A 12976-nucleotide genomic window follows, 5' to 3' on the forward strand; every position below is an offset into this window, starting at 1 on the left:
GATTTTCCCCTGTTAATTTGTCTCATGTTGACTTAATTCTTGGACTAGCGAGAAGAACCTAGAAGAGTAAAGGAAAATGTCTTCTCTCCAATACCTTGAATGGGCCATTGTGTGGGATGCTTATAGAAAATCTAGACAAATGTGAGAAGATTGGACCAGGAAGATCAGCACAGAATACTCCAAGTAATTTCAGTGAGTTTCAAGGTGAGGCAGCCACCTTCATGCAGAGGTAGAAGTACAGAGAGTACTTATACCCTGCAGAACATGCCTGAGAAATTTATCAAATGTTGACTCTAAAGTTAAGGCACACAGATAAGAAACCCATTGAAGGGAAGCCAGGCAGAACAAGACAGCATCCGTGTTTGCACGGCAGAATGCCTTGACTGTGACAGCAGAGGAAATGGCAGCAGACAAGATTGGGCTGAATAACTGATGCTCTGCCAGTCCCTGAGCTTCATGATTTTTATCTCTTCCAACTTGAGAGACCCAAAAGGACAAAACCTAGAGACATACATGAGACATAGATGTTAAATATATGTATTTTCCATAAGGAAAAGGGGAAAGAGAGAAACTCAAATCCAGCGAACAATACCAGTCAAAATGAACCAGAGAAGAGAGTGACTTAAGAAGCTATTTAAAGCGTTAGAAAATAGGCTGAGCTTTCCTGAAAGCAAAAGGAGAGCCACCATGGAAATTAAAATGTCAGCATCATATTCCTCTGTTGCAGAAAATAATACAGCAAAACACATACTGCTCAAGACCTGAAGAGTTGAAAGTGAGGAAGAGCAGTGATTCAGGAGCATCAGGCTTCTGGCTGCAAACAAAGAAGAACAAAGAGTGCTGCTCATCACCCAGTTCTACGAGGATTAAGTTGTCAGGCACTGCAGTCAGTGACTCACTATGCACCCTGTGAGGAACTCAGGATGAAGAACAGAATGAGGCACTCTGTGCTTTGGGAAAACAGGCCCCTCAGATAAGATAGTTAGATGTATATCTCAGGAAGCATTTTAATGAATCCAGATTCTTGCATCTTCCCATACATAGAAAAGCACTAAATTATTAACTCAAGGTATCTGTTCTTTGTGACTAGCAGTAGTCTTTTACCAAGATGTATGCCTGCCTACATGTATTGCCTAGGCAAAAAGCATTTAGAAGCTGGTTTCTCCCCTACATCTTCAGAACTACTAAAAGGCCATCTCCCAGGCTACAGTCCTCAGCAAGATTCCTGAATAAAAAAACCTCACAACTCTTACATTGGGCATTTTTCTTTCAGTTGACATGGTCCCACCAGTTCCATGGTGCCATGGACTTCAGAAGCTTCAATGAACTGAGAATGATTCTACAGCTGAAAAAAATGGTGATGAGGAGGAAACATTGCCAAGGCTAAGGTTTAAGAGGGTGGCAAAATTCCAGGACGGCAGTCAGCGTGGGACAAGGCTGTGAATGACTGCCCACCCAAGCTAGTGGATGAGGTATTGCCAGATAAACACCTGCCTTCAGTGCAGCACATTGAGCTTAAAGAGGAGATAGAAGTTGAGATTTTAAGTACGTTGACTGATGTCTGGTGCTCCCACCACTGGAAAAATTTCTCAGTTTTACAAGAAAAAGAACATTGAGTGCTTGTGTGCCAGGCCCTGCACTATGCATCTTATATTTATGTATTTAGTAATCACATCATCCTATGAGTTTGGGCACTAATAACATTACAACTTCATAGATGGAAAAATTGGGGCATGGAGAGATCAAGTAGCTTGATAGTCATGCCATTGGTACTCTTGGTAGGATCTCATTGAGGTGGGAGTAGGACTACTCTGATGGATGATCTTTTCCTCTCCAAGACTTAGTCATTTTGCTTTTAATGGTTAAGACTATTGGATTTATGGATGGAGGAGTATGTTAGAGAATTGTTAGAAGGTAAATGCCCTGCCTTGTTCTTGGTTTTCAGTCCATGAGAAGGGATTTCCCCCTAAGTGCTCTTGGCCTCTTATTCCACTGCTTACTTTTCCATGGATGTTGTTAGTCACCAGTTTGGCAGGTGACTTTCCCTTTTTTCTGATGTAAACAATTGTGCTATAAATTTCCCTCTCAGTACTGCTTTAACTGTGTCCCACAAATTTTGATATGTTGTGTTTACATTTTCATTCACTTCAATATATTTTTAAATTTCCCTTGAGACTTCTTCTTTGACCCATGGATTATTTACAAGTCTGATGTTTAGTTGTTTGAAAATTTTGTTCAAAGAACTGTTGTCTTTCTGGCATTGATTTCTAGTTCATTTCCATTGTAGTCAGAGTATGACATCAAATCTTTCATATTTGTTGAGATTTGTTTTATGACCCAGGATATGATCTTAGTATATGCCCCAGGGGTGTTGCGAAGAATGTGTATTCTGCTCTCGTGGGGTGGAGTGTTCTGTGAATGTTGATTAGATCCTCTGGTTGGTGGTGCTGTTGAGTTCTTCTGTGTCCTTGATACATTTCTGTCTAGTTGTTCAGGTTGGGTCATTTTTATTGTTCTGTCTTCAAGTTCATGAATTCTTTGCTCTGTTCCTTCTATTTTATTGTTTAACCCGTATATAAAGTTTTTTATTTTGGTTATTTTATTTTTTAGCTCTAAAATTTCCATATGGTTCTTTTTTACATCTTCTGTTTCTTTGTTCGTGACTATGCCTTTACTGAAACTGTCTATAGTTTCACTTGTTTTGAGTATGTTCATAATTGTTTGTTGAAGCATTTTTATGATGACTGCTTTAGAATTCTTTTAAAATAATTTTAATATCTGTATCATCTTGGTATTGGCATTTGCTGATTGTCATTTCTCATTCTAGTTGCTATTTTCCTGATTCTTGGTAGGATGAGTGATTTTTGGTTAAAAACTGGACAGTTTGGGTGTGTGTTAAGAAAATCTAGATCTTATTAAATCTTCTGTTTTAGTAGAACTCTTGACATCACTGAGGTGGGAGAAAAGGGACACCACCTCATTGCTGTTCATAAAGATAGATGTCCAAATTCTTGCTCCATCTCCATTGCCCCCTGACAGATATCAGTTGGTTGGGTGTGGGAGTTTAGGCTCCCCTGTCGGTCAATGCTGATGCAACCCTAGCTGGGAGGTTTGGCATCCTTACTGTTGCTGGCTGGGAGTGGGTGGAAGTTCAGACTGCCCACGTGGTCTCTACTGACCCCACAGAGAGAGGGGGCTCATTCCAGCCCAACTGGGGTAAAAATTCTGGCTTCTCACATGGCCTTTCAGTCACCACCCTGGTGGGGGCTTGGAGAGCCTCCTTAACTTGGCAAGGGTGGAATTCCCAAGTCTCCCCCACTGGCTTTTGCTGGCATGGGTTGGGGTGGAGCCACAGTGTTTTCCTGTGGGGGTTGCTGGAATAGAGCAATTATTGTCTAAAAGTTTTCTGTCTTGCCAGGCTCCCCTTTCCTGGACCTTTGGCTCGAAAAGCTTTTCTCGGGGCTTTTTTGGGGGTCTGTGCTTATTGGCATTTCTGGTTGCTGTCTTCTCTAACACCCAGTCTGAGATACATGAGGCAAAATAACATTCAGGGAACTTGCTACCATATTGTTCCTCTGGTCCTGAGGTTGCTTGATGGCTGTCTTCTTCTTTCCATCTTTTAGTGTCTTCTTCTGTTTGTGTTACATATAATATCCAGGGGTTTAGATGTACTTAGCAGGAGCAGTAGGGAAAAAATGTGTCTATTCCATCTTCTGGAAGCAGAAGTCTAGTTCCAGGAATTTTGATTATTGCTCTGGCAACCAAGGAGAAAGAGGAATGTGGCTTTGAGTCACTGGTTATGTGGGAGATGAGAGTAGCTGTCCAAGGCAGTGGCAGGGGACCCAGCAACATGGCAGCAAGTGGAGTTCTAGGAGAGATGGCTGGTAAGCAGTTCTCTGTGGTGGGTCAGAAAGAGTGGCATCTGATGTTTGTTTTGAAGCAGTTTCCTCCTCTGGATTCCAGTTATTCTCCATTTCCCCCAAATCCCCAGTAGGTGCTTATTATACCTAGCACCCTAGTCTTCAAGAATGAAGGAGATGAATGAGAAGACTAAGTGATTGTATTAGGATCGAGGCGGGAGGGAGAGGTGACAGGACCAGTGGTGAAGAGCCTGCCAGAGTGGTGGAGGCCTGAGCCAGGAGCAGACTGGGGGAGACCAGACTAGGGCACTGCCACTCAGAGTTACCACAAAAGCTTGTACGTCCTCCCAGCTCAGGGGGAATCAGGTGAGAGCAGTGACAAGGAGCTGAGTCATCATGAGAAAGGGGTTTTCATGGTGAGGAGGCAGCGTCTTGGTGTGGTTCTCTCCAAGCTTACCGCTCCATCGCTTGGGTGGAGAGAAGCACCTCTCCTTCCAGGTATGCGTCATGCTGACTCTGAAGGAAGCCCATGTGGCTCTGGCCCACTGGCTGCACGCTTTCACCCTCATTGACTCCACTCTGTTACTTGCCAGAGGCCAGATCAGCGAGAATGACTCAGCACACAGGCTGACCTGTGCAAGGTCCGTGCATGCGTGTTGGGAGTAGTAGGAAGTATGGTGAGTGGGGTTTCTGGTAGACCTCTGACCGTGATTTCAATGTTTTAGAAAACTCGTCTGCTTTAGAACACCGGGACCTGCAGAGATGGCAGGGGCTGCAGAAGGCTATGCTTATTATATTGTTATAGGGTCTCCATAGCATGTGTAGAACTACCCCGTGTAATGGGGGTAGCAAGGGGCCACACGGGGGGAGTTCTAATTTTCCAGTAAATGCCAACACATCTTCTCAAATCACCTTTGCCTGAAATCTAAGTCTCGTTGTTAGTTATCTCCCTGACCCCACGGCCAAGTGCTCTTCAAGACCTGCCCACGCTTCCTTCTGAGCACCTGTGGAGGGCGCCTCCATCCCATACCCCTTCCGGTGGAGAAGCGAATGGAGTAAACACACTGATGTGCGAGCTTCCTGTGGAAGACACAGTTCCTGCTCTTTTTTGGTTGGCGACATCCGAAGTCCTGGGACAGAAGGGAAAGGAGGATAAATATGAATATGAATGTGTATGTGCGCGTGTCTGGCTTCTCTCACTAAAATTCGTACAGTCTGTATTAATGGTTCTGACTTTTGTCCTCTGCCATCTCCTCATTGCCTAGAATACTGTCTGCTACACTTTTGGGCTCTAAAGAAACATTGTTGGAAGGAAAGAAGGAAGGGAGGGAGGGAGAGAGGAAGGAAGGAGGAAGGGAGGCGGCGTTGCCTTTCCTTCATGGTGGGCCTGAGCCCGTTGCCCAGAAAGCTGCAGAGCTTTGGCCTTTACCCCTGAAGATGAATTTTGAAGTCATGCCCCCCAGTTCTCCTCCCCGACAGCTGCACGAGATTCTCATCACCCACTGGCCACATGAGTGTCCTCAGAGGGAGCAGACGCAGGTGGAGGACCTCCTCGTGGCCAGCAGAGAAAACAGGGCGGCGCTGCTTCACTGAGCGCTGGTGGCGGGTGGGCTGGGGCCGCCCCCGTCAGCTCTATAAAGGCTCCCTGGCCAGAGCCCAAGGAGGCAGCGGCTTCTACCTCTTCGTCCCTGGAAGGGCCCAGGAAAATGGCCCTGGCCCTGGCGGTCTTCAGTCTGCTAGGCTCAGCCTGCTTGGTGTCAGCCAACAGCTTTGGTGAGTTCCGAGCCTGAGGCCATGGAGCGTTGGGTCAGGAGGGAGCTCTCAGGCCAGCCCCTTGTTAGCCAGGATTTGCCCCAGGGCCTTGGAACCTCTGTGATCTCATTTAATCCTCACAGTGTCCCGAGCTCAGTTACTTGCTCTTCCCTTTTCAGATGAAGAGACAGAGGGTCTTGAGAGGGAAACTGGATGGTCTGAGGTCACGGAGTCAGTGATTTGTGGAGAGGAGATGGGAAACCAGATATTCTTCGTTGGATTCTAGCTCTCCCCCACCCCACCCTGTTGGCAAATTTTGGCATTGCCGTTGTTCTTTTTATTCTCTTAGCGATCTCAAGTACTAGGTTATCCGTGTGGGGTATTTGAGAAATAGCAGGTAGTGAAAAACACAAATCTACTTGTGGCATGAAATAGACCTAACTTCTAGCTGTGGCTCAGCCACTTACCCTGTGACTTCGGATAAGTCTCAGCTTGCTTCCTCGCTGGGAAAGTAAGCAGTTGTGACTGTGATTTCTGCATAAGCTCCTGCATGTTACACGCATTCTCCATGGAAAATAAGACACATGGGAGTTATTTTGTATTCCCATGCGGGACCAGGAAGGTGCTCTGTCTGCAGGGAGTGCCTTGGTAAATTCAAGAGCACCTCTGTGGTGTTCTGACCTGACACAGCTGCTCGCTGGGGGAACGTGCAATCCAAGGGTTCACTTTGAATCCTCCTCCTGCCAGCTGTATGATCTTGAACAGACGACATTCCCTGCCCAAGTCTTAGGGCCACATGGGTAAGGTGGAGATAATGCCTCCCAGGGGATTACGGGAGCTAATGTCATACTTGGAAAAAGTGTGAGTAGCTGCAAAATTGCAAGTTAGAACATACTTGATGATGGTGCTAGAAATAAAACCCGGAAGAGCATCTGTGCCTTTAGGGAGCCCGTCTCTCTTACTGGAATCCAGACCAGCAACTCCTCTCTGATGAGTCACTTCCTTTGTGCAGAGTACCAGGTGGACGCCCAGCCTCTCCGTCCGTGTGAGCAGCAGAGGGAGGCGGCCTTTCTGAAGGGAGCAGACTACGTTCCCCAGTGCGCTGAGGATGGCAGCTTCCAGTAAGGCCTACTCCAGCCATGTGGACTCAGGGGCCTTGGAGGCCTTAAAGCACATCTCATTCCTGTCCCCTGTCCACCCTTCCCACCCTCCCTTTACTCTCTTCCTTGAACATGAGATGTGGCTACTGTCACCTGGAGGGTGCCTGCCACTCAGATCCTCAGACTAATCAACACTGAGTCATCTGACCCAGAGCGCCCCAACCCGTGCTCCATTCCAGCCAGAACCAAGGATGTCCCCTCCTTTCCTGCCAAAGCTTTTTACCCTAATTACTTTAATAAGGGGCGCAGGGGTGGGGAGATCAAATGATCAATTGCTTTGGTGCCTCTTCTCCTCCCTGCATCCTCTTGATGAGTCAGAGGTGGAGGGAAGCAGGACCTCTGAACTCTCAGGTCAGTGGCTGCCTCCAAGCTGTGCTGAGTTCGGCTCTCTGGGCTGCATGACGCTGTCTCCCACTGGGCTCCTCTCTGAAAGGGTTTTTGGCTGCCCTCGCAAGAACTTGGAGCCCGGGACTCTCCTCCCAGGCAGAGTGGGGTGATAACACACAGGAACCCTTTGCATGTGTTTCACTTTCCCCACGCTGTTCAGCCACGTTTGAACAAGGGGAACTCCATCTCTATGGCTGTGTTCTGGGAAACATCCCTGAGACATCCGTCATCCCCCACCCCAGCTCATTTTATTCACAAGCTTGCTTTGTGTGCCTAACGAAGCTCTTACCTACTCCCGAGAGCGAAGGCCAGTGCAAAAGGCCAGTCCCTGCTTGGAGCTCTGGGAATTCTGGAGCAGAAGGGGTTAGGAGGATGGTTCACCTTTGCCGCCTTATTTAATCAGTATCTAGCTGTTCCCGTGTCTCTTTCCTGGCCACGTGCAGGTTCAAGCCAGCCCTGCTCCTCCTCAGAAGGTTTTGCATATGAAGTTCTCTTTACCTGGAACACCTTTTACCTTCTTAGGCCCCTGGTATAACACGTGTCCGCCCCTCCACCTCAGTTTAGCCATCACTTCCCCTTGGAGACCCATGGAGCGCTTCCTAAGTAACCATAACCCAGGACCACTGTCTGCCCACTCCTGGTCCATGTAAGGGCACCTTTACCCCCTGTAGCCTCCATGGGGCAGGAGCGTGGACACCAGGGTGGCCCTTTGCTACAGGGCTGGCAAACTGGCCTGGTGGAGAATGAATGTGCGGGGCTGTCACAGGTGTCAGCGCTTTCCCTTTCTCTAGTCACCTGCCCTACTCCACACCAATCTCTTCTCAGTTTAAATGAATTAAAGCTTGGAGGGATGGAAAGGAAGAAGAAAGGTACCTACCTGACTGTGTCTCCTGCCCCCAGGACTGTCCAGTGCGGGAAGGATGGAGGCTCCTGCTGGTGTGTGGACGCCGACGGCAGGGAAGTGCCCGGCAGCCGGCAGCCTGGGCGGCCTGCATCCTGTAAGTTGGCAGGGGGGACCCGCTGGGGACAACTCACATCCTGGGTAGAGCACTAGGCTTGGGTGGTCAAGGGTGAGTCTCCCCATGGGCTGCTGGATCTTCCCTTTTGAATTCGACCCTATCTCCTACAGGACTGCTGTGAAAATCAACTTGACAAGTCATTTGTTTAGCTAATTGCCTCTGAATTCCCCCATGTGCCAGGCTCGGTGCCTGGTGCTAAGAAGGAAGCAACAGGGAACAGACATCAAAGGTCTCTGAAACCAGAAAGCAGCCACGTGCACAGGAAGTGTTCTTTCACCTGGGGTGTTTCTAAAATTTAAGACCGAGAAAACTTTCCTGTTAGAATCATTGTTACGATGAGCAGTCAAAGAAAGCCCAGTCCCCATTTAAAGCATATCACAGTTCAGCCTAAAACAAAGGTCAGTTTACACTGGTCATCTTAAAATTGTGAAACTGAGCTTGGAACCACATATCCTTTAATGGAGCAAAGCTCTGTTTTGGGCACTGGTTTTGGGGACCAGCATGCCGCTGGTTCCCATGCTCTCACTGAGTTCTTGTTCCTTGTCTGTAACAAGGATATAGTATCTGCTATAGGATCAACTGTGATGGTTGAGAGGATTTAAAATGCACATAAGACACCTGGCCCACAGTAGGTATTCAATAGGGTCGGTAATCACTAACGTCACTAGTCCTCATGCACCTGAAGAAGGCAGTTGTATTTTAACTCCGTAGATAACGTGAGTGGGGCACAGAGAGGTGACAGACTTCCTCAAGGTTACACAGCAGGTGTGCGGGGAAAGTTGAATTCAGACAAGCTGTCAACAGCCAGCCTGCACTCCATTCACACTGCACCTCTGCAGCGGCAGGGCTGCGGGGTGTCCCGGGGACCCATGGGACACGATGAAATCTGCCCTTCCAAGCTCTGTCTGCAGGATGTCAGGAGAAATCCTGGGGTACAGAGTTGGGCAGTTGGAACGCTGGTCCTGAGGCTGTTGCCAGCTCATCGAGCACCCATGGGCTGTGGGAAGGACCGCCCTGCCTTCCCGCCTCTGGGGAGGGAGAAGGGTCCTCCTGGGTTACGACCCCTACGTCGTCCCTGCTGTCCTGCTCTGACGCCACTCTTTGTTGCCACAGGTCTGTCGTTCTGCCAGCTGCAGAAGCAGCAGATCTTACTGAGCAGCTACATCAACAGCACGGCCACATCCTACCTCCCTCAGTGTCAGGATTCGGGGGATTACGAGCCCGTGCAGTGCGACCTGCGACGGGAGCAGTGCTGGTGTGTGGACACCGAAGGGATGGAGGTGTACGGGACCCGCCAGCGAGGGAGGCCGACACGATGTAAGTCCCAGCGGCACCAGCACCCCATGAGGAGGCGGAGGCTGTGGGCGGCCTCCCATATCGGAACCAAAACGGGGTCAGGGCTCCCCGAGAAAAGGCAGAGGACCTGGCCCTCGACACAGAGAAGGAAGGGATTTTAGGAAGGTTTTATTCCTTCTGATAGTTCCATATGGTGGACAGCAACATTCACGGGCTGATCATTAGAAGAGTAAGTAGGATTTCAAGGAGCATCTCCTGTCCCAGGCCTTAGTCCCTGTTTGGGATGCTGTCACGAGTGTAGTATGAACCCATGCACCTACACTGCAGAAGCGTACACACCTCCTTGTATGGGAGAATTAAAAATTGTTTTCTTGGAAATGTTTAGGTCCAGGGAGCTGTGAGATAAGAAACCGCCGTCTCCTCCATGGGGTGGGGGACAAGTCCCCGCCCCAGTGTTCTCCAGACGGAGGCTTCATGTCTGTGCAGTGCAAGTTCGTCAACACCACGGACATGATGGTCTTCGACCTGGTCCACAGCTACAACAGGTAAGGGCTGCTGGGCCCCTGAGCGTGCTCATCACGGACCATCCCTTCCCATCTCCTGCCAAAGCTCCCGCTCGCTTTGGGGCTGTATGCTGGGATGCGCACGTGCTCACGCGCGCGCGCGTGTGTGTGTGTGTGTGTGTGTGTGTGAGACACGCAGCCCGTGGGAACGGACAGAGGCCTCACGCTCCTTTGCTGTGACGGACGTCTGAAGGGCTACAGCATTCCCCACAGAGCGGGCTGGCGATAGCCATTCAGATTAAAAATAGGCGAACCTTCTGGCCTGGCCAGCCCATGGAGATGAAAACACCACAATGTGAAGATGTATGTTCTGGGATGTCTACTGCATCGTTGTTTATTGTAGCCAAAAACTGGGAACAAAGTGGCTGACAACCCAAGGTGGATGGCTGGATAAATGTGTACCTGCCATAAATATTTCTGCAGCCCTTTAAAAAAATGCAAATCAACTATTCCAGTTGATTCGGAGAGGATTCTGCAGCCCATTAAGATAATATGATACACAAGGTACAGATAGTGTAAGAGGATTTAATTTTTAGAAAACAAACATCAGACAGGTCCCTTCATGTGCATATATGATTCTATATTATGTTCATATTATGTGATCGTGCTTGTGTCCATATAGGATTAGGTGAGTGCAGAGAAAAACATGAATGAGCACATACTGTGTGGTTATCACAGCCGCCTTGAGGGCCAGGTTGCTGTGGAGCAGGGAACCAGCAGAAAAGGAAAAATGATGGCTCCGTAAAAAACGTGGACCGTTTTTATAAATTGCATGTATGTTTGCACTTATCAAGGAGTTTAAAGGTTTAAATAACAAATATGAAAAGGGAGATGCATCATAGATCTTGGCCCAAATAACTGGATAGCTTCTGGTTATTCAAGATGGCTACTCTATTACTGTAAAGGGCTCGCACAGACTTCAGATATAATTGAAACATTCTGAGTGAAAATAAATAAGAATATTAGTCTGTGAATACTGATAGGAATTCTCTTGGAGAACCTGAGCCTTTATGTGGCTGTCTTTCAAAACAACAAGTTTCTTTCCCTATGAGAGAGAGGGATGTGCCAGGAGGGGTCACAGATAAAAGCCTGTGACCAAGAACTGTCCCAGAGATAAGTCTCTTTGAGCTGAATAGTGTTTTAAAAACTGGGGGATTTTAAGTAGAATCCTGTGAAATTTCTGTTTGTGTAGGTAAAAATAGTTGAACATCAGCAATTTTATGTGTTCTACATGATACACAAAATTCTGAATTCCTGATTCTGAAGAACAAGGGTGAGGGCTACATGCATTGTCGCATGGCACCAAGAAGCTGATTCTCTTTGGACTGAGCGCCCCCCCGTGCCCCCCACCCTCCCGCCGCTGCTCTGGGTCTCTCCGTGTCCTGCTGCCAAATACCTCTGCTCCATCTGTTTGCACTACCCGCCTGGCCCCATAGCATTTGCCCTGTGACCCTCATTCTGACTCTGTCACTGCTGGCAAAGTGACCTGGTCACTTACTTCTCTGAGCCTCAGTGTCCCCATCTGTAAGGACAACACCGGCTCATTAGGTCACGGTGAAGATATGCTGAGCCCTTGTCTGTAAAACCACTGCAAAAATTGTAAATTATTATGCATCTGTAAGGAAGATCACCAGCTTCAGCAAATGTAGGTTACATTCAGCAAATGTAGGTTACATTCCCCTCCCCGCCCCACAAGGCCTGCCCGCGTGCACATAGGAATCTGCAAACAGCCTGATTTACTGATGCTCACTGATACAAACCAGCGTGTGCTCAGTTCAAGTTCAACTGGATGTTCACTATATACAGGGAATTTGAGATCCTTTCATTTACTTCAATATTTACAAAAATAATTGGAACTGATGGTCTCTGGCACACAATGGGGAATCTGAAGCACAGAAGTTCAGGACCCTAGCCTAGGAATCACAGTTGGTGGGTCCCAGAGCTGTCTGTCTCCTTTTACCATCCCACAAAACCTCAGGTCATCTCTGTTCCCCACAGCATAGAGCACAGAGCCTTGCATGCAGTAGGCCTACAGTCATCAGAGAACTTCTTGCAGGTGCCAGCTTGAGGCACAATTCATAGCTGCTTCCACCAGAGGGCAGTCGAGTTAAAGGCAAACATTCAGGACTAAGCATCCATTGTTAAGGAACAAAAAAAGTTTACCCTTGAAATGGGAGCCTTTCTTTTATGTAAGCAAGCATGTCTCTGAGCGAATTCTGATTTAAGAAGGTCATGGGAAGGGTCAGGTGGCTGGTTACTGGAAGCCCAGCCATATTCAGGAATTTTCTGATAAGCAGACCTGGGCAGTGCCAGCCCCAGTGACTCCACTGGGGCAAAGTGTCAGGAGCCACGGAGGCTACGTGGAGAGTCTAGATATACACCTAGGGTCGCCAGTTGAAAAAACACCGGATGGCCAGTGATATTTGAATTTCACATATAAACAAGGAGTAATTTTTAGTTTCAGTACGTCCCCAATACTGCATCAAGAATTTTAAGCCTGAGGTGGGAGTTGGGTATATCTTATTGACCATCAGACTTGGATTTTGAAAGAATGGACTGGGTCAGGGAAGAGCAGAATGGGTGCCTGGGGGTGACCCTACAAGTTCGGAGGCTACTGTACTAGTCCAGGTGAGAGGTGCTGTCAACTTGGACCAGAGCAGGTGATGGAGAGGACCATGGTGAGATGGAGTGGGATTGGACAAATATTGACTTGGTAGACTCCATGGAACTTGGTGAAGGAACATATATGGGAGGTGAGGGAGAGAAAAAGTTAAGGAGGACTCCAAGGTCTGGTTTCTGGATGGATGGTACAGGAAGAGTCTGGAAAGGAAAAGGCACAAATTTGCTTTTGGCATATTGAATCTGAGGCGATTTCTATGGGAAATTCACATGGAGAAGTGGCGTAAGGCAGTTGACCTGTTTCCATGGGGCCACAGGGA

The 12976-nt window shown here is 48.1% G+C and overlaps 1 protein-coding gene across 2 annotated transcripts in view; it reads left to right on the plus strand.

Annotated features, from left to right (window-relative positions):
- Positions 1-5434: 5434 nt before the first annotated feature.
- Positions 5435-12976, plus strand: part of TG (thyroglobulin) — a 244126-nt gene continuing 236584 nt past the window's right edge. Inside the window, exons 1-5 of one of the 2 annotated variants that reach the window (XM_032609643.1) lie at positions 5435-5633; positions 6625-6733; positions 8060-8157; positions 9292-9495; positions 9860-10019. In XM_032609643.1, coding sequence (XP_032465534.1) covers positions 5567-5633; positions 6625-6733; positions 8060-8157; positions 9292-9495; positions 9860-10019 — 638 coding nt within the window. In that variant the 5' untranslated portion in view covers positions 5435-5566. Of the gene's footprint in view, positions 5634-6539; positions 6734-8059; positions 8158-9291; positions 9496-9859; positions 10020-12976 lie in introns of those variants that run through there. The other variant, XM_032609642.1, reaches the window with a different exon arrangement.

The sequence above is a fragment of the Phocoena sinus genome, chromosome 17 (assembly GCF_008692025.1).
Source record: "Phocoena sinus isolate mPhoSin1 chromosome 17, mPhoSin1.pri, whole genome shotgun sequence".
NCBI classification, from domain to species: Eukaryota; Metazoa; Chordata; class Mammalia; order Artiodactyla; family Phocoenidae; genus Phocoena; species Phocoena sinus.